General features: G+C 38.2%; 1 protein-coding gene across 2 annotated transcripts; it reads right to left on the bottom strand.

Annotated features, from left to right (window-relative positions):
* Nucleotides 1-1,753: 1,753 nt before the first annotated feature.
* LOC139124075 (putative ankyrin repeat protein RF_0381) lies at nt 1,754-17,889 on the bottom strand. 2 transcript variants are annotated; one of them, XM_070690206.1, is made up of 14 exons: nt 17,672-17,889; nt 16,308-16,470; nt 10,725-10,808; nt 9,990-10,088; nt 9,612-9,710; nt 8,069-8,167; nt 7,439-7,540; nt 6,604-6,753; nt 5,368-5,466; nt 5,010-5,108; nt 4,468-4,566; nt 3,869-3,910; nt 3,397-3,480; nt 1,754-3,157 (listed from the first exon to the last, which is right to left on the bottom strand). In XM_070690206.1, the coding sequence occupies exons 2-14, from the start codon at nt 16,335-16,337 to the stop codon at nt 2,717-2,719; spliced, it is 1,527 nt and encodes a 508-aa protein (XP_070546307.1). In that variant the 5' UTR covers nt 16,338-16,470; nt 17,672-17,889; the 3' UTR covers nt 1,754-2,716. The 2 variants fall into 2 exon arrangements, with proteins under 2 accessions (XP_070546307.1, XP_070546308.1); XM_070690207.1 differs by lacking the exon at nt 17,672-17,889 and having other exon boundaries at nt 3,018-3,157; nt 3,397-3,427; nt 16,308-16,465.
* Between the last annotated feature and the right edge of the window lie 3,700 nt (nt 17,890-21,589).

Below are 21,589 nucleotides of genomic sequence, written 5' to 3'. Positions count from 1 at the left end.
TGATCAATTTGAACCAATCACTGAAACCGAAGTTTAAATAATTTGATAATAATAGAACAATGCAAGCTCCTATGTGAAAGTTCATGAGGTGTATTTCTCAGTTCATGAGGTATGATTATCCTGTTCATCTTTGAAACTTTATGAAGATACTTTAAATTAATATCATTATGAAACATGATAGCAAAGTATACTTGGATTGTATCTGTAGTTCAGGATATTTAATTAAAAACTATCTACTGTTGATTGACCAATCAGAGTGCTCAATTCAGGGTGTTTATTTACTCGTAAAACCTTGGTCGCCAAATTCCAGAAACGAATGACAGCGCCGTAGTAAAGAACTGTCCATCAAAAGTGAACATGTCATATTCTGTAGACATCTGGTACGTTTTAATATTCAAATTTGGTAACACAGCGGAAACCAGCTGCAACACAAAATCTGCTGTGCCCTAGGGCATTTATAGGATGTTCCATTACATTGGAAGGCTATTTCACAAATAAAAGTTTTAATTCATATCCTAAACATGTTACATTGACAAAGGGGACGGTTGACGTAAACACATTGAAAACGAAAATATATCAATTAGGGGCGATAGTTTTTAAGTCGGATAAAACCCTCGTACTCGGGCTCTTCTGGTATATTAAGTCCAACCCTACGATAAAATGTCTCGGCCTGCGGCCTCGACATTTTATCGTTGGGTTGGACTTTATATACCAGAAGAGCCCTCGTACTCGGGCTTTATCCTATACTAACCAATCATACTTATCCCGAATGAAAACAACAAAGCACATGGTTTTTGTAGTAACAGAGTAAAACATACAAACTGAAAATATAAAAATGTTACATGTATTACAGTGAACACCAATACATATCAATCTATACACTCTCAACACTTTATATTGCAAACATTATGTGGTTGAATATGATTCTTCAAGAGAAGGCCCTGGGCTTTATATTCTCGTAAAACATTGATGATTAAATAAATACGCTATCAATCCTTAAATATTTCCTGGTTCATTTACTGTTTTCAGCATTGATACTATCATAACCGTTATAGGACTTTCTCCCCTGGAATGTTACCCACCAGACACCCACCCTTGCCCCAACTATGTCCCGATGGGAAATATACAGGGGGTGTCAGTCCTCGCTGGGTATGAGGCAGATGAGTAACGTAATGATGTTCTATACCCCGGACATGAACCCACAGCCAACGGGTGACTTACCCGAATCCCAACCCTAGGCTACCCAACTGATTGATATAGGACTGTATTGTCTTGGCAGTGCAGAGGGTACCCACACTTGTGATACAGCTTATACCCCTTCACCTCGTATGTCCCAGTAGGGAGAGGGAGAAAATATCTGTTCAATGTACGTGCCTGACCGACCTATAGGTTTGGTCAAAGTCACAAAGTTCTGTTTTTACTCAAATTTTCACACATGCAATACTGCATAAATAATAAAAACTTGTATATGATACATGTTCTTTATCAGAAAACACAATACATAAAAAGATCTATATGTTAAAATATATTTCGTTACATGTTACTATTCAATCTGAGGGGGAATCAGTACAAAAAGCATTTTGCAATGGAAACTCTCAAAAACAAACGGGGGGGGGGGGGGAAAAAAAAATATCCACTGAAGCTACCAAATTTTAAAATAATCTTGCCCGTTTAACAGAATATTTTGCTTTGCATGTTCCATGTCGAAATCTTACTCCAAAAGGAAGTAAAAAATACGATTGAATGTTCAAAATTTCTTTTAAAAATATCAACAATATTTATAATGCAATAATACTAACTTGCCATTCAATCGGCTAGTTACGTGTGTTCAAATTGATAGTTTACAAAAATAGTTGAAAACACATCGTATGTTTACTTTGGCATAAAATGAATATACAGATACTGGTAATGTAAATTCATATATCAGTCATCATGGAATGTTAACGATTATTTGGATAGATGTGTGACATACTAATTGTCAACGATGAAGTAATATTGTCGCACTAATAAAGTCGCAGTCCAAGTAATATATTGACTTTTCCAAAACAATGTACACTAAAGATGTACACTATTGTACGCAACACACGTGACAAAAGCAAGAGTCGTTCATTAGAAACTACAAGGGTATATAGCAGTAACCTGTAATAGCGCCATCATACGGTGATTTTCAAACCTCTATTCGTTGAAGTCGGAGACAGATCCCTAGTTGGCCACTGGTGGCAGTCTCATAGAGGAATGATCATCTGTCTTAGTACTATCTGATTTGTTATTCGTCGGGTCGGTAAGAAAAAATTAAGAAATGGGAGGTTTAATCCCAAATATTGATGTGAAGAGATAGAAATTACGCCTCCTTTAGAATGTCACTTTTGTAGTGTTGATAGAACAGAAGTTGCCGATAAATTTAAGGGGCTATTCTCCTGCAAATCTCCTCCAAAATATGTTATAAAAATAACCTTAAATACATGACATTCCTTATCTTTTGGTTTTCGGAAACGAGCATTAGTGAAACATTATTTGTGGAGTACCACCCGCGCGTAGCTCGGACAGTTCACGCCATGGTGCCGTACACTTATATATGCGCACTGAATAGTTGAACCGCTCGCGCGCGGTCTACAAGCGTTCGCATGTGTCTGTTAATAAGTCGGTCGGGGTGCACGTCTGTCCGACCAGAAATTAAGATAGGTACTGGAATTAATTTAGGGAAAGCAGAATCTATTTAGTTATTGTTATTCGTGCAGTCAACAATTTTCACTTGGTCAATGTAGTCTGATTGCTCAACGTACCACGATGCCGGCATATCAACATCGATGAAATAAATATATTCAATGGTCGGACGGACAAAAGTCATCGCCCTGTTCGGCTCAAAAGAACCAACATTCATCAAAAACATGGTAAACACGACGCGTAATTGTCCGACTTTACACAAATCGACGTTGAAGAGAACTAGCGAATGAATGTCCTGGTTTTTAAAGACTTCATTCAGCCTAGGTAACGCTGCATCGTCGTTCAAAATGATCACAGACACCTGACATCCTTCCCTGTACGCCCTGGCGACTTCTGCTCTGACGTCACTTTGCGCAAGTTCAATGGTGCTGAACTTGCCGTCTGTCCTTTCGAGCAATATTTTGCTAACTTTTCCAGCCTTTTGGAGCGTTTCCTAAAAAAAAATTTAAAAAATAGCAGTATTACACTATGATACAACATATCAACATATCTCTCTCTCTCTCTCTCTCTCTCTCTCTCTCTCTCTCTCTCTCTCTCTCTCTCTCTCTCTCTCAGGAAAACACACCTGGAAAACGAACATAGAGTCGAAACTTAACTAGAGAAGGTATGTTTACAGCAAGTCGGTTGAACTACGTTAGGAAATATTTTAAAAGCACAATGTTGAAAGTTTACCTTGATCGATATATCAGCTGCAGCACCCATGCTGAGAAGTTGAAGGACAAATTGGAAATAGTCATCCTTTAGAAAACTGTGATTCTGTAACGGTAAAGGTTCATCGTGCTTACAGTTGCGATACCTAAGTTACAGTTGATGTACTCATACTAACCTATCCTTTTAAATTACTTGACTCTTATCTCGTCAAACATGTTATCATCACATGAATCAAACGAGGAACCAGACCGCTGGATTTTTGTACTGGTCGCTTGATATTATCAAGAGGTTTAGCTTCATTTGCATTACTACTGATCATTATTATTATACTACTGAAAGCATTTTCAAACCCCACTAGCTTTACTATACTTCGCTTTTTCTCGCAGTCTCAAATGACGTGCAAACTTGTCCCCACTTTCACCAAAATGATCGTTTGATAACTGACACCTTACCTACACAATGTAAAAACAGAAACATATTGCCGTAGGCCTACCTGACTGTAATCAGCCGCCATCAGTAAAGGCACTCGCCCAGCCTGTGAAATGGCAGATAAAATATTTTAATCGAATAATAATACATTGTTTGGTAGAACTTGTAAGAAAAAATGACATATTTATCAAACTGATTGTAGCAGCACAGCTAAAATCACACATGCGATATTTCTGATTGTCTTTCTTAGTCTGTCTGTCGACGAAACTACCCGAGATGTATGTATGGCTCTATGTACATACGTTCACGAAAGTGTGTACGGATATATTTTTGTATGTATGTATGTATGTATGTATGTTTGTATGTATGTATGTATGTATGTATGTATGTATGTATGTATGTATGTATGTATGTATGTATGTATGTATGTATGTATGTATGTATGTATGTATGTATGTATGTATGTATGTATGTATAGATCTATGTATAGATGGATGAATTGATGCATAATATAAGTGCGCATAATTTTGTGATTGCCCGTATACATACATGAAACGTCGACATTTTAATTCGTGTGTACGAGCGTTCACGATGCGTCAACATAGGTCTCTATCCACTGCCCTGTTGATGCCAATGATGCAGTTACATCTTTGACTACCGTACCTTATCCTTGACATTGATATCTGCACTTTTCTCCAGTAAGGTCGTCACCACGTCCACGTGACCTTCTTCCAGGGTATAGTGTAGACTTGACTTGCCGAGCTGGAAAGATAAAAACATTAACAGAATGACCAGATGGGTGAGGCAGAAAGGAAGGCAAACGCACATCTCGAAAGAGAAGTTTTCAACTTTTACTTATCTAAAGATTTTCCTCGAGGAAATTTTCAACGATCTCCATGATAAGAAAAGATATCAGGGGTCATGTTGCATGGGGGTTACGTTTTTACACATTTTGTAAGAGGAAGGGATTACATTTTAAAGAGGGAAAGTCCGGGGAGGGCCAAGTTTTGTTACATGACCCTTCGTCAAGATTTGCCCGGACCCATCCCTGTAATCATTAGATGTTCCCTGATAACGGAAACTAATTTGCACGAGGGCAGGATTTGGTGCAAGATTTTGATTCGGTGTTCACGTTCAAAGGTCACTTGATATGTACCTTTGGATGACCCGATGCACATGGCCGTCTGAAACGTCACATGACTTACCTCGTCCTGGGCGTTGATCTCTGCATCCTTGTCAAGCAGGAATTCCACCACTTTAAGTTTGCCCCTGTACGATGCTTTAATCAAGGCAGTCTCTCCTCGCTAAATTATGTTTTTTAAATTTAAAATAAATATGAAACTGTATCAACTAAGGGGAAAACTGGTGTCTTTGAAAAGAAGTCTGTTGGGAAATACGGGCAACCGTAGTGTATGCCGAGGCGAACATTCGCCGTTTCCGTCAACATTTAAACTTCGTAAAAGTCAAATGAAAAACAAATCAAAACAAGAGAAAACTGAATTTCCTACGCTTAAAAAATAGGGCAGAATACCGGAAATGACCTCAGCTACTACTCGTACCCACCTCGTCTTTTTCGTCAATGCTGGCTCCAGCCTCAAGCAGCATCATTACGATCTCAAACAGACCTCTTTCAGACGCCAGATGAAGTGGTGTTTGCCCGTACTGAAATGAGAAGTCAACAGAAATGTCGGGGAAAATACTGAGTACGTTGCACTGGGACGGTTTGAGAACGAGGTCAGCAAGAACCTAACTTAATTTGCTCATCACTTATCATTAAACTGTAGGGGGGACCTGAGACTCAAGAACTAAGAAATACAAAAGAAAAGATGTCAATATGCAGGTTGACTGTCGCCAGCTGCGTAGAAATACATTGTTATAAGGTGCTTAATGATAAATAGATTTCAACCCTAATAATTAAAATAGAAATACTCAGTATATGATCAACAGCTTTGAGCACTACAGTGCACGTGGCTTCGATTCGTTTTAAAAGTTTTAACTACATAACTGAGCGAGCTATTTCACAAATCATAAATATCAAAAAGCAGCAATGGTTTGTTTGTGTGCTATATTGTCACTTGTTCAGTGTCAACTTTGTCATCGTTTTGTAAGATAAGTTGTGAGATCGTTTTGTCAGTAGATTGATTTCTCATAAGCATTTATTTATCAGCATTTATTTATTTATTATTTATTTATTTATTTATTTATTTATTTATTTATCAGTATTTATTTATCAGTATTTATTTATGATGTATTTAACATATATTAAAAGTTTTAATCACATAAGCTAATGCTTATAGCAACTCACTATATGTCCAAATTAAAGTAAAGTAATAAAGTAAAGTATTAAAGGAAACAGTCTGTACTAGATGTAAATTGGGCGGTTTACAAATGACGTCATTGTTCTTCCAATAATAAGCAAAACAAGTATTTGTTCACAAAGCGAAAGAATATTTTTAGGAAGTTAAACGACCGTCACGGCTATAGAACTCATTAGGCTCCTACTAATATTACTATGAACGCTAGAAAAGACATATTAACCGCTTTGAATACAAGCTGCGATAGCAGCCATGCATGCAACACTGGCATATTTCTCCAAATTTCTCAGTAGCAGCAGTGTTAGATGATTGGCCCGTGCAGCTTGGCTCAGTAAAAACCTACAACCCTGAACAGCCCTGATGGCTACAGAGCCGTGTGTAAGGCACTCGTTGACGTACAAGTAGTTCAGGCTTGTGTGGTAAAATGCTTATGTTGTTATAATTAATCAATGTGGTGCTCGGTTGACCCTGTACTTGAACTAACCCTGTCCTTGGGGTCAACGTCGGCCTCTGTCTCAAGGAGTAGTTTGACAATCTCAAAACACTTTCTGCTCTCCTCGGCGTTGCCTTCCTCGATATCCGTCAGGTCAAAGGTCACGGTCCCGATGTACTCATGGGGTGGAGGAACGTCATCCTAAAATCGACAAAGAGAATAAGTTTGAATGAAAAGATGATATAAAAACTTGCATCTGGAAAGTGGTCAAAGACTTTCTGAAAATCACTAGTATGGTGGTTTTATGCCACTGACAGTTTGTTCAGATCAGTGAAGGAGTAGATTTAATGATACTGTGTTCATAATTCGCTTGTGCTATTCTGAGAAACACAAGTTTCAAACTTTTTTCATCAAAAATGCAAATTTTCTGAGAGAGCTACAATCATCGTGCATCACATCATTTATCACTTTTTACTTTCAGTTTTCTTGCTTTTAACGTGTTTTTTGCCCATTTCTATTTTACATGGACAAATTTTTAGTTTGAATTGTCGGTTGGATTAAGTCTCCTGGACAATTCATCTTTGTGTTCTCTCTCTCTCTCTCTCTCTCTCTCTCTCTCTCTCTCTCTCTCTCTCTCTCTCTCTCATGATTAGGATGAACCCGGGGGTGGGGGAATGAACATAGATTTTCAAATTTTCAAAAAACGCTGTTCAGTTTACTACGGCTTGTTGGCCGAACAACGGCCGAACAACGGACCTTGTGACTTTGAACAGGTAACGACTATCCACGACTATCCACAATAATAGTATTGAATCGTAAGATTATACAAACCACCCTTCCTCCTTTGATAATGAATTTTATATTCTAGAAAAAACGTATCATTTACCTCTTCTTCTAAATTAAGATCTTCTAGATTAAAATCATTTTCCTTGACGTCATACTGCGCATGCGTGTCTTCTATCACGTGATGCAGGCTCGTTTTCATGAACTTTTAACCGAAAAAAACCAAAAATACAGAACAAAAATAAATAAATAATATAGAACAAGGCTATGTTTTGTTTTAGTGAATGAGTAAAAATATATCAAATTCTGCACAGCAAAATAGGACGACTTCGCTGGTATTTTCACCATAACGGATTTTTGTTTATATCAGAAATAACCGCCTTTTTACGCGAAACGACTGAGAGACTAGTTTGTCATAGCATAATACATACTTCAAGTTTTACCCCACCTCGTATTCTATACATGAACGCTGACATACTATTTCATTATTTCAGATACTAGGGCAGGTATTTTGCACAACACCGTGGCATTTACTCTACATTGTTCAATTGGGAAGTGGGCGATGAGTTGTCTCTCTAAAATGCGCTGTCTATGACCTCAGACGCGGTCATAACTGCCAGTCTCTCAAAAGCCAAAGTCAGAGACGGCGCCCTCTAGCGAGGCAAGGTGAAGGATACCTCATCGCTTGTTGGACCAAGGATGATATCAAACAAGCGCGGACTAAATGACATACCTTGTCTTGCGCATTTACATTTGCTTTTTCATCGATCAGAATTTCCACCACGTCAAGATGGCGGCGTTTTGCGGCCTTCAGTAAAGCTGTCTCACCAGCCTAGTGAACAAACGGTCAATATCTCATAAAATACAGAACAAAAATACTTCTCAAAATAAATTCCTCTTTTGAACCAATTGAATAAACTGAAAGAGCACACAAAAAGATCAATAATTGCCCGGATGAGGAGCAAAAATCTTTCATCCTATAGGAATCCTACACAGGAGTTCTTCTATCTATACTGTAGTGGCAATGCATTCATTTTCATTCGGTGTCACACGAAAAGATTGACACCCTATTTTTACTATATTGGGATATATGAAAATTTGAGGGCGGAGGAACTTTGAAATCCACACAAAATATATCGTCTGGTCATGCTGTCCTGGTATGTGACCGAATTCTTTGTGTATTCAAGGGTTTTTTTACAAACCAATACAGCGGATCACAAGTTATTCAGCGCTAGACACTTTAAGATGACCTGGTCACGGTTATAAATTGATTAAATCGATAAATTCAACATTGTGAGTGGGATATCGCTTCTGTCGAGAGACGTGTGACCAAAGTTCGTTTGCGCGCGCACCTTTGCGTATTTGCGTACTTCCGAGCTCCGGACTCGAACAAGCTGCTTACATTGATTTTGTTTGATCTGTGCTGCATATCATATTACCATGCTAGGTTTCTGTCAGAGGGCATTTTCTTTGAGGCACAGACCCTTGAGGGTGGGTCGGGTGTATCCTTAGGAACAGATGTACGAAAGGGTCAAACTAGTGAAGTCAGGTGTTATTCGAAATATTTGCATAATGCATAAAAGTTAACATACGTTTGAGTACTCTTATTTTTATGTAATTTTTTTATAGTTTCAATAAAAAATGATGAAAAAGTAACAATTTCGCCCCATCTCTCTGAGTGTAATTTCCACAATAATTGTTAAACAATTACAGAAAACATAGTTTGTACATATTAATGAGGAAAGATTGGCGTCACTGGTACTTGGTATATAATTTAAGGTAGAACGCACCTCGGGGACAGACATTCGGACTCTCAAACTTTTACAATTCTCTTCTGATATACCACATGTGGGGGTTCATTTTAAAGCTCTTGGTGAAAAAAAACTTTTCACCGGCTTAGTTTTTCGAAATTCGAAAATTTTCATTTTTCTCCGTAGAGTTAATACAGGGATGGCGGCCATTTTGAATTTGTAATTTTGGTAAATTTTGGGTAATTTGTTTCTCTAGTACCAAAATTTGCACGATGACCCCCGATTTTTATTCTTGATTTTGAAATATAATGATTGAAAGATTCCTTGAGGAAAGTTAGAGCAAAAGTTTAAGTCTTTCACTTTCGAGGTGCGTACTACCTTAAATGATAAACTTTATAGTACAGCCGTTGGTGATCGATGTTTAAGTTGTGTAATGATATTGCCAAAAGGCAAGTGCAGTGACAAGAGGACAGTTGCAGTGACAAGAGGACAGTTGAATTTTTTTCCAATTTTCGAAATACTTACGTCGTCTTTCATTTCTATGATAGCGTTGGCATTTACAAGAGCCGACGCTGTGTCCACGTGACCATTCTTTGCCGCCATGTGCAGAGCCGTCTCGCCAACCTGTGTTGAACAAATGAAATTCGTGAGTGCAATGCGCTCACGTTTACTTTCAAAACATATTGCAGAAAAAAACTATGTATAGTTACTTCAAAGAGCTGTCATATCTGTCGTTTGGGGGATGTGGTCTGGCTGTAAATTCAGTTAGCGCTGAGACTGAAGGTTTGTCCCTAAATATAGAAATGCGCGCGAGACATTCATTATTCTTTCGACAGGAACATTCGGATCGATATTTTTGTAAGTCATACAGCAAATTTATTTCACAAGAGTGACGTCACGTACCCATGTCTTGACGTTAACATCTGCGTCGTGTTGAATGAGAAGACGAACGACTTCGCTGTGACCGTTCACAGAGGCGGCAAACAGCGCCGTCCTGTCTTGCTGTAAAAGGGACAGAATGTCGTTATGAATTTGCTGAAAATTTGACAATAGGACAATGCCGTAATTTGTGAGATACCTGAGGGTCTTGCCACTATGGGAGAACACTTTTCCTCTTGTCAATCAGTTTCCCCCTCTCCATCCCCATTACAAGCGCTCATTCCAACAATTATCGCTGCGATATACGCATTTGATCTCACCTGTCGAAGTCATGAAAACAACAGAGTGCTACTCCCTTCCAGTCCGTTGGGGTTTTCCAAGCTCTGTTAAGCAAAGTCATAATTTTTCCCCATCCGTAAATGGTTGAACGTTGTTAGCCCACCGGTGTCAAACCATTAACAAAGTGCTTTTCTGCGAATGGTTTTATAGGCGACGAAAATTAGACAAGGAGGTCACACTTTTCTGATCCTAAAGTCTTAGGTATTTGACTAAGCTACATTTCCAGTACTTCACGACGATTCAATAAACTATTAACAAGCACTATCGCTAGCTACACCTTGAGCAAGCCCCCACCCCATAACGCCTACTCTCTGGTATTAATCAATAGGGCTCTCTCTCTCTCTCTCTCTCTCTCTCTCTCTCTCTCTCTCTCTCTCTCTCTCTCTCTCTCTCTCTCTCTCTCTCTCTCTCTGTCCTCACCATTGCGCTATTTGCATTGAATCCACTCTTGAGCATAGCTTCAACGGCGATGTCATCGCCATTCTCGGCAGCATAGAACAGATTCTGGTGGATTGTAAAACAAATATTCACACTGGTTAAATGGTTAAATGGAAACACTGTGTATATATCATCAAAGCTGTATCCTCGTGTGCGTGTGTGTATGTTTATGTAAGATGATATCAGTTTATATATATATATATATATATATATATATATATATATATATATATATATACATACATACATACATACATATATAATTATACTATATATATATAGCAGAGCGTCATAAACAATAACACAAATTACCTCAAATACAAAGTAATCATATCATGTCTTTTACTTAAGTTTTGTGCAATCTTCAGACAAATTTAGCTTTTGTCTTTATCAAAAAGAAACCTGTCTGAAGAGTGTTAGAAATCTAAGTAACAGATATTTCTACTTTGTACTTCCAGTAACTAGTGTTGTACGATTAAAACAATCAATCTGAAGACAAAGAGAGCGTAAAAATCGAGTGATGGACATTTTGTGTACTTTGATATGTTTTGATTTTCATTCATTTACAGTTCTGCCAAATTGCACTGAGCACATTGCCCACCCACCCACACTGTAAAAATAGCGGACGCTAGACGCGTCTTTACGCGTTCAAAATGTACATGTCGGTGTTCAAATTTGAACGGCTAGTGTTCATATTGTTAACACTAGTGTTCATATTATTAACAATGATGTTCTAAACCTGAACACGTAGTGTTAACAACTATCTCCTTCAAGTGTTCAAAAACTCAGCATCACAGAAATTTTACAATACTGTGAAACAATTAACAATCTTTTGTGTTTTTTTACTTTACAATGGCTATATTAACTTTACCACTGCCTCGCTGTCCGGCATACGTACACGGATTTCGGTGTAACGAATTTCACAATAAGTGGAAAATATTTCCGGTCTACAATTGCTGAAAGCATGTTTTTTTTTCTAAAAAAGGAAGTATACAAAATAATTTTACACGTTTATTACGGGTTGAAATTTTGAAATTTTGAAAAGAAAATCAAAAAACCACTATGAACGTTTAAATTTTAACATCGGCGTGCAAGAGGCGTTCTACTTCTTAACACTTGGTGTTCAAGTTTGGTGCCTTTTCTTATCCCATGATGCATCAAAACGGAAGTTGCGACATTTTTCTTGTAAGCGCACGCTGAAGTCGTGATCGCGCGAAAGCAAGACCAGAAAGGGTAAGTTTTCTCTCCAAAATATTAAAAGGTATTGGATTTTGAAGCATCTGTATTATTATCCTTCGAAATTAATTGTATTGTACTTTGAAAAAGCTTAACTACGTAAAGAAACCTTTATTTCTTTCAGTGGCTGGTGGACCATACACTAGCTGTGAATACGCAGCAGTGTTTTGGGCCATGGGGTATCGATCGCACTCGGGTCAAGGGTCATCACTGGAGCGATGACCCTTGACCCGAGCGCGATCGATATGCCACATTACCGCTGCGTAATCACAGCTAACACATGTCTTTTAGTAACCACAATCGCATGTACATTTAAAACTTTAGTTAAACATCGAAGAATATTGTTTTAGCATATGAGAGTTGGCTTTGCTTTTACTTTTCATCAGTTGATGACACGAAGAAGCCAATATTTTGTAACATTGACAAAAAGAGGCACTGTATACAAAAGTCACCCCTTTTCCTTAACCTAATAAGGCCAAATTGTCTTTCATTTGAAGTCTCATGTCGCCATATTATCTATTGTTGCATTATTTTCAGGATGTGAAAAGTTGGATGAACGTGAAATCGAAGAGTTATTACAGAAGCTATTGGTACAGAAATTGAAGAATATGAGTGTACAGGTAGCTGTCTGGAAACAAGCTTGAGAACCTCAGTTCATCTCTGATGTAGATTTGAACTTTCGAGGGTTAGTAACTGAATTGATAATTTTCTGTATTTTTGTTCTGAATTTATCTGAGCTATGTCCAGAACGCTATGATTAACTAAATGTCACTGGAGAATAAGCTTTCAAATATTTGTAGTCTCCCTTATCAGATGCAATGGTGGAATGAAGAATTAAAGCAGAAAGCCACAGAAAATTCACAGTAAAAAATTTACACTCTAAATTTCGGAATTTTCTGAAATTTCCACTCTGAATTTTCTGTCGCTTTCTGCTTCAAATCTTCATTGCACCCTGGCATCTGATGAAGGAGACTTCACGTCTTTGAAGGCTTATGCCAGTAACATTTAGTTGATCATTGCCTGCTACCAAATCTTTGATTATTTTATATTTTAGATCGAGACGTCTTTTGTTCTCGGTTTGTTACTGATTTTAGCTTTGCTGTTAAGGACGTAGACCTTATATCATAGGTAAATGTGTGGCATCATCCTCAAATGTTTACATCCCAAGCGTTTTCTTCAAAACGGCCTGTACGATTCATTTAATATTTGGAGTACAGGTTTCCGGGGATTTTCCTAATCATATATGTACAAGTTATGATGAAATACACAAAATTGTATTTTTGAGACATTAAAGACATTTCAGACATTTTTAAGACATAAGGAATTATCAAAATGTGATATATTCAAGTAAGCCAAATTTTTAGCTTTTTCAAACAGATGTTTTCGTACGTTTTTGCAAGTATGAACATATAACGTAATCCACAATAAGTAAAACCTGTTTTGTCACTACTTTGTTCATATTGTTTGAAAACGATCTACAGTGTTTATGGGGATTTTCTTTTGTTTATGTTTTGATAGGAAGGTGTTAATTAGCGTTGGTGTTTTCCTCTGACAAACTTTACAAAGTGGCCATATGGCCAGTTTGTAAAGTTTGTCAGAGGAAAACACCAACGGTGTTTATGTGCCCAATTGACACTAAATAATTGTACTTTACTAAAGGAATTTTTGTGTATTTTTAAATAAAATAATTTTACTGAATATAAGTGGTCTGTTTTGTTATTTCCAGGCTTGAACACCCCATGAACGCGCAAAATTAAAGGTGTTCAACAAGTGCATATCATGTGTTCTAACCTTTAACACACTTATCGTTAGACGTCGTCCATGCGTTCAAAAAGTGTTACAGCCCTTTGAACGCGTAAATGCGTTCAATTTTTTGAACGCATTTCATGTGCAACGTGTGTTCAGATATGGAACACATGGTGTTCAATATAATGTCTGATGAACACGAAGTGTTCAAAATCTGCACACGTGTGTTAAAAAATTGAACATTGGTTGAACACGTAGTGTTAAATTTCTGAACGTCTAGAGGCGTTCAAAAAGTGTTACAAAAAGGCGTTTAATTGGTGTTCTATCCTTTAACACTTAACTTTACAGTGCACCCCCAAGTGAAGGGCAAGCGGTAATGACAGCGCCACCAACGACAAAAAGAACGATAAAGATAACGATAACGATTAAAATATTGATACTAGTAACAACAATACATAAATTTATAAGTTGACATGGTCATGGTGGATGTCACACGACATGATGGGTCAAAGGTCACAATCGTCGATTCAAGATCACCGATATTGACAACATAGACATCGACTACTAGATCATGTAGATCGGAACACGCTGTACTTGGCACGTTAACGAGCGACTGCGTATTGCCATGGTGATTATCGGGTCATCAGTCTTTCCTAGGTTCGCTCCTGTCCGTGTTCACTTGTTTATGTAAGTAGGACGCTATATGAGTGACGTACTCAGTTGCTGCCGACGTGGTTTTGCGGTCAGTCAACAATGAATGAAATAAATAAGGCTTATCTTTAATGAACTCCGGAGAGCTTTGATTGCTCATTGGCAGATCATACAGTGGATATCAACGCTCATATTTTTTGCAAAACAATTTATCAACGTACGGAATCGATATGTAGCAAATACATCGACTCTTTGCTGATTTTACTTCGTAGAATGCACAAGACTTTGATGATAGGGAAAAAACAGGACGCCTGTGTGAACAAACTTAATAACTATCTGCAAACCATCGACCCTTAAATGCTTTGCTAACAGATCTATATTTTACTGAAGAACTTTCTATGTGGATATTCGGTGTTCCTGGCTTCCATCTTACACCACGTGATGTCACGGAAAATGGCGAAATACGATAAAACTTTCCACAATTTGCCAAAAAATCAAAGCGCTTTCACAAATTGCCCCGCGAATATGTTGCAGTTTATCGAATTTCAAATTACTCAGATGTCAGCAAGCTTGAGAGGGCTTTGCTATTATATATTGCGTTTTGACAGATAAGCAGACAGGTAGGCAGACGCAGACAGACAGAGAGACAGATTTGTCTCGACGTAAACATAAGTTCTGTTGACTTTATTGGAAGAAGTACAATATAGAACGGATGGCGAGGTTTGACGAATAAGTCAAATATTTAACCTGCAAACAATTATGATCGATAGAAATATCCAAATTGAGAAAACAAATAGCGTGTGTCAATTGATTTTGCGACCCGTAGAAAATATTCGCCAAACTGCGAGATTCTTCAATGGTTATTCTGTCATACAGACTCCAAAAATATTGCGATCTTTATCTCAGAGCACATGACGTCACTTCTTTGGCAACAATGAATCCAATTCAAGAATTTTTCAGCTGATCTTAACGACGACAACTTTTGCACTTTTGATCATGATTTTTTAGAAAACTGTTCACGTTCGATAGTCCAGTCCTTATTTCGTAATGGAGAGAGATAGTAGTGTTTGAGAGAGAGTTAGTTTGAGAGTGAGAGTTTTGGAGTGTGTGTGTGTTAGAGAGATTTTGAGAGTTTGAGAGTTTGAGAGTTAGAGAGAAAGAGAGAGAGACAGAGAGAGAGAGAGACAGAGAGGGCGTGTGTGTATGTGTGTGTGTGTGTTTGCGGCAAAGACACAAAGAATTAAACTGGTAGACAGACAGACAGAGATACTGAGAGAGACAGAGTGTTTGTTTGCGGTAAAGTTAGCGAGACATACATACACACACACACACACGCACGCACGCACACACACACACACACACACACATAAAGATAGAAAAAAGAGTACGGAAGATATACCGAAGAGACAGGCACATAGACACGAAAATAAACTAAGTGAGACATAGATACAAAGGACGCTGACTTGTGTAAGATCTATTCATGTATATTGAATCAAGCGATCTGTGAGTCAAGCGTTCCCTTGTGAAGACAGGAAAAGGTCAAGCCTCAAAAAACTGGAAACTACACAGAGAAACGTGCAGTAAATGAGAGTCATTAGGTCAACATCTTTTTAACAAACGTTGACAATTACCTGTTATTATATAGTGCCAGTCTGCTTTCAAAGGCGATGTCTTTTCAAAAGAGCAACAAAAAACGACTTTGCGAAACTGAAAAGTGCCAACAATACAAGTGACACGGGTTAACATCCTATCTATCAGAGATAATAGAGGTTTCTCTATTGAAAACAGAAATAAAAATAATAGTGCAGCATTCGCGAGTGTTTTCGAAGGGAGGTCAGAGTGTTATATGTCCTTAACGTATTCATACACCGGGCAATGCCACTCTACAACGAGCGCTGTACAAATTTGCCGCCGGCGATGTAGTGTACTTACGTGCGGGTTCCCCAGGTCGCCCGTCGTCATGTCCCGAAGTTAAGTCGAGGTGTATTACCGAACAGTTCTCAAAAACCCAAGGCGGCTCAAAAATAATGCGGAGACTGCTCGCAGAAGATTCTCAGAGCAGAGTTTTTCCTTCTCAGTCTCGACCCTCGGAGACCTGTCGTGGAGGTAAATAACAAAATTTCACACGTATTCACTAACGCCAGGCCTGATCTCGTCAAAAATCGATATACGACCTTAGTATAACGCGCCTCTTGGACAGATATTATGACTCTCAAATTTTTACAATTCTCTTTTGGTCAGCTATTTGTCGGGGCTTATTTTGAAAATCAGGGAGCAATTTAAGTTTTCCATGGCGTGTTTTCATAAAAATAAAAAATGTGAATTTCAATTTTAATTCCCCCGTACAGTGAACACACTGTTGGCGGCCATTTTGAATTTCATGTAAATTTTGGCAAATTTCTTCTCTATGTGTGCAGTGGCCCCTGTTGATGATATATGTTTTTGATTTCGAAGAGGACGGATGACAGTTTTCTTATGAAAAGTTCAAGCAAAAATTTAACCCTTTCAATTTCGATGCGTGTACTAACAAAAAGGTCAATAATCTGCAGAGGGGCGTGCAGTCTGTAAACATATTCATGTCGACCTACATTGAATCAAAACCCTTGAAATAAAAAAATAGGAAACTTAAGCATGGACATCTAGATCACAGATGCTAAATGTACTATTTCATTACATCGTTTGGCGCGAAGATTTCATCGACGAGAACTTTACGCTTCGATATACGAAAGGATAGTTTGGTCGCCTTGGCAACAGCCAGCTTAGGAATGTTAGCGATGTCTAGTAAGCGCTGCGATTTGATTATTGTCAGTATATATGTATGTTTACGTCTGTCTTATATTCGCGCTTTGATGCGTTAAGTAATTATGCCTTCTATTCACAACAAATCAAAGAAAGACATACAGAAAGAAATTGCGCTACAAACACTGAAAACAAGTCTGCAAGAGCACTTGGCGACAAATCCTATATTTCGACGTAAATTTTGAAATTCTAAATTTTAATTTCATTTTGATACCAGGTCGCTTCGAATTCGCGTCCGATAGAGTGAACTCTTGCCGAGGAATGGACAAGTTAGATGTAAAATGAAACGCCGCAAAATTGTCAAAAGTTTTAAAGGAAATTAGGTTTCTCACGGGCCTACGGCATAGGTAGTCCTCTTCGGACTGAGGCGTGTTTCTCTTTTAAGTCGCCTTTTACTGAGTTTGAGAATAGGTGGCGATATTGCTGATGATAAATGCGTCGCAGTTAAAGAAATAGTTTCACAAAAAATCGTGAAAGGAAATCGCCATCGTACTTACCACATATAAAAACAGAAGGCAAGCTCAGCACATATTAGTGTCGACAGGCCGATTGGATTTTAAAATGTTTGTCCAATACTTTGGTTGGCAAGAGAGGTCACGTCAGGTGACCCTTAATGAACTCGCCGATCTCTCAGTGTTGTTAATCACGGTCGTGGGTCTTTGTAACCCGGCGGGGCATCGGGTATTGCAACCTGTTCGATCGATACTGTCGACGTGACGAACAATGGGAACGTGTCGCCAACAAAGTGTTTTGATTGTGTGAAGTTTTGAAAACATGCTGACAGTATGTTTACTGTGATTTAACGCAGGCGTCGGCTGTAGCGCTCTCTAGCGGCGATCATATGTCTCCGAGAGTGACGCTAGTCAAGGAACTTTAACCTCACATTTATCATATGGCATCTATCTGATATAAAACGGGTATCGAATGAAACATCGACCGTAACAACAAAGAAAGATAAAAATGAAGATAAATGTCAGTATAAAAGATAATTTTCGGAAAGAAAATTTAAAAACTAAATGATCTTTTAAAACGCCACTAAAAAACGGAATGTGAAACCAAGGCCACTCCCACAGCCGTTTGTGGAGGAGTGACCGTCGTAAACCTGTCAGATTTTCAAGGTATGGGCCCACCGTACATTTTACTGCTGCGAATTTTGAGGCCGCGTTTAATAAAGCCGCACTTTTCAATCCCAGGTTCTTGCATTAGTGGAGTTCTCCTCCAAGTCAAACACTTGGCCAGTACGATGTTTGATTTCTATAACATTAATTACGCAAACTGATCTCAACCTTTTGTCACCCTTTGCTAATCCTGCAAACAGAGTTTATATAAGCGTTTGATTGACAGTCGGTTCAAATCGCCAACGGTCGTTGATTCCCCACCACCAACGCTCGAATTTCCTAAAAAATCGTCTTCCAGTCGCGTTAGATTTTGAATATAAGGCCACGAAAAAAATATTGTGCTGTTCCGATAACCCAACCTACCCTATTTTTTACCTGCTGACCCTAGACTGTTGACCTACCTAAACGCTGAAGTAAAAAAAAGAAAGAAAAATCCCCATAAAATCACGCGTTTATTACCTCGCATTTGATTTTTGCTTGAACATGGATGTTTTTTGTTTCTATTCTTCTATATGCTATGATATCTGTTTCTGGAAAAATTTGGCCAGTGTTTGATCGCCCTGAACCCCCTGAAAATGCATATTTTTAAAAAATCTTTTGCCTGCCAACCTACCCAATTTTTGAAAACCATGTTAACGGAACAGCACAATATTTTTTGGCCTAACAACAGAGTTCGATCGGTAGCAGCTTGGCGCTGACCGCTGTCTGCGTTTTTGCGGCCGGGAAAAAATCCTAAAAAGTGGCATTTTATGGAGGGTGTGCCCGCCTGTTGCCTGCTTGGTGTCCACTTATACAATGTACGCCGGCACAGTCTGGGGCATAGCCATAGCTTTGCGTCCTTTTAAAGGGAGTCTGCGCCTTTAGAGATCGCTTGTGAACTGAAAAATCGCTGTCAATCAAATGGTTGTGCAAAACACATAGCGTGAATCTCCAGTTGTGTATTTAATCCTAATCCGTGATGGTTCTATACAAAGATCCAAACAATGAGGGCGCTCTGCTCTCCAAATCAAAAATGCTCACACTCAACCTAGGCTTTCTCCAGTCGCTTTGCTTTCTATGCAGAAGTTCCCCAGCCAGCGCGTTAACCCCACGATCTGCGCAACACCCTACCACTAACGCGACTGTCTGCTGAATTTTATCCCCGCCTTTATTCCTGTATGATATTAAAGGGGAAGTTCACCAAGGATGATTTGTACATATGTGGTAGATTTGTGTTCATTTACCCCGGAAAAGCTATTTTCACCACTTATAACTCGCGCGATTTTTTACAAAAACCGATAAAAATAGTACAGGAAGTTGCCCATGTAATTTGAATCATGGGAAAAAAGCTCCAAACTTGGAGCTTGCATCATGTGATATGGAAGGGACAATCTTCGGACGGGTATGGCCCCCACATTGTCCACTCACAGTAACACAGTAGTAAACAGCAATACAAAATCTGACAGTGGACAGTTTATTATAACTGATTCATCGTTTATGCAAGGATACTAAGTATACATAAAAGTTATGTAAATACACACAGTCTGGTTTGAGCGTGGGTGAGTCGAAAACTTAGAAAATGTTTGACTGTGGCAGGTACAGACTTTTAAGGTAGAGGACTACCCAATACCAAGAATATTGTCATTTTCTAGAATATCACTTCTGCTGTAGCTTGTGAAATGGCTGTTCCCAAGCTACTTTTTGAAATAATTTACATTCAGTTATCCGTTGCCCCGTGATTTTGAGCCTTACACATGACTTTATTGCAAATTTGACCTGTTCAAAGAAAACAATAGCCATGGTGGATAAAAATATTGTTATTTCATTACACTCTTGATTTTAAGTATCGTCTACATGTTCGGATAATAAACACCATGTATGAAGTTATTCATCCAATAACAACTATGCCACCTTATTTAATGTAATAAAATTGTGAAAAATGCTGAGTCAGCACTTTTGTGTCGGTGATTTTTCAAAGAAAAACCATGAAATTATGATTCTTTTTCAAAATCAAGCACAGTAACATGGTATTTGTTTTATATTTTTTCAATAAAGCACCTTTCAGTGGATCATGGATCATTGTGAAAGTTTTATGAGATTGACAATATTCCTAGTATGTTTTCTGACATTTCTACGTGCATGCAATCCTAATTTTGCATTGCCCCTGAGTAGTCTTCCACCTTATGCTAAGAAAAATCACTATTTGCACCAAACCTATAATTGTTTATCTTATTGCAAGGCAAAACCAATCATTTTGTACTTTCATTCTGGGGTACCATGCAAATCCTCTCTGTACTACTGACAGTGCAATTTGTGTAAATAAACATAATACAATGTAAGTTTTCTCACTGATACACATGACACACAATGACAAGCACATAATTCAGTTAGAAATTGTCAGACTACATAATCAGCAAAGTGATATGTAACTTTTAAATTAACTGCTACACAATTTGCAGGTCTCCAGATATTTATGGAAAGTGAGATGTTACATTCACAATTCCAGCATACATTTCCATCTGATGATGCTGAATAACTTGCAGACTACGGTGAAAATCGGGGAAACCCAACTAGCGTTTTCTTTTCTCTTTTTTTTCAAATTTGGTTGCCATAAATGAAAGTGGCTGACACTGAAAGCAACAATCCTGAGGAATATTTCAGAACCTTTGTTGGAACACCTTATCCATAACACGAACTCACATTATGTATATGTTATATTTCTGCTAGTTCCATTCACAATTCAAATGCAGATAACCCTGGATATGTTAAAGTTCACATTTTGTCAGCAGTACATTTTTTTATCAGAGTTGACAGAGCATGCACATTTCACATTCTTTTACAAACTTTAAAATAGTCATGATGTACATGTTTTAAGATGATGAAAAAACATGTTAATTTGGTTTTTTTTGCCTTTTCTGCCAGCCGTCACTGAGAAATCCTTGATCATTATAACAAAGGGATTCTAAAGTATTAGTATCATTACGCCATGTCTGAGTCTACCCACAATTCTCCTTGATTCATACACAATGAGATCACTTCTTGACTACATTAAATTTCTTGTGTACACAGGATGCCATGCGGTCAATATTTCAACAATATGGCACCATAATATTGATGCACATGATCTTCTGGATGCACATACAGAATTATTGGAAAATCGACCATTTTCCCACATAGGACAGGGCTCGAAATTAACTTTTTTCCGCCAACAGATAGCTGCGTTTCCACAGCTAGGACAGATATTGCTTTTCGTTGTCACCTCGAGTTATATACGGAATCATGACATGTTTTGGATAAAATTGCAATCTGACTCAGGGT

This window comes from Ptychodera flava (genome assembly GCF_041260155.1).
Source record: "Ptychodera flava strain L36383 chromosome 23 unlocalized genomic scaffold, AS_Pfla_20210202 Scaffold_23__1_contigs__length_28996876_pilon, whole genome shotgun sequence".
NCBI lineage: Eukaryota > Metazoa > Hemichordata > Enteropneusta > Ptychoderidae > Ptychodera > Ptychodera flava.
The sequence above is the reverse complement of the archived record's forward strand: the minus strand, read 5'-3'. Positions and strand labels throughout refer to the sequence as shown.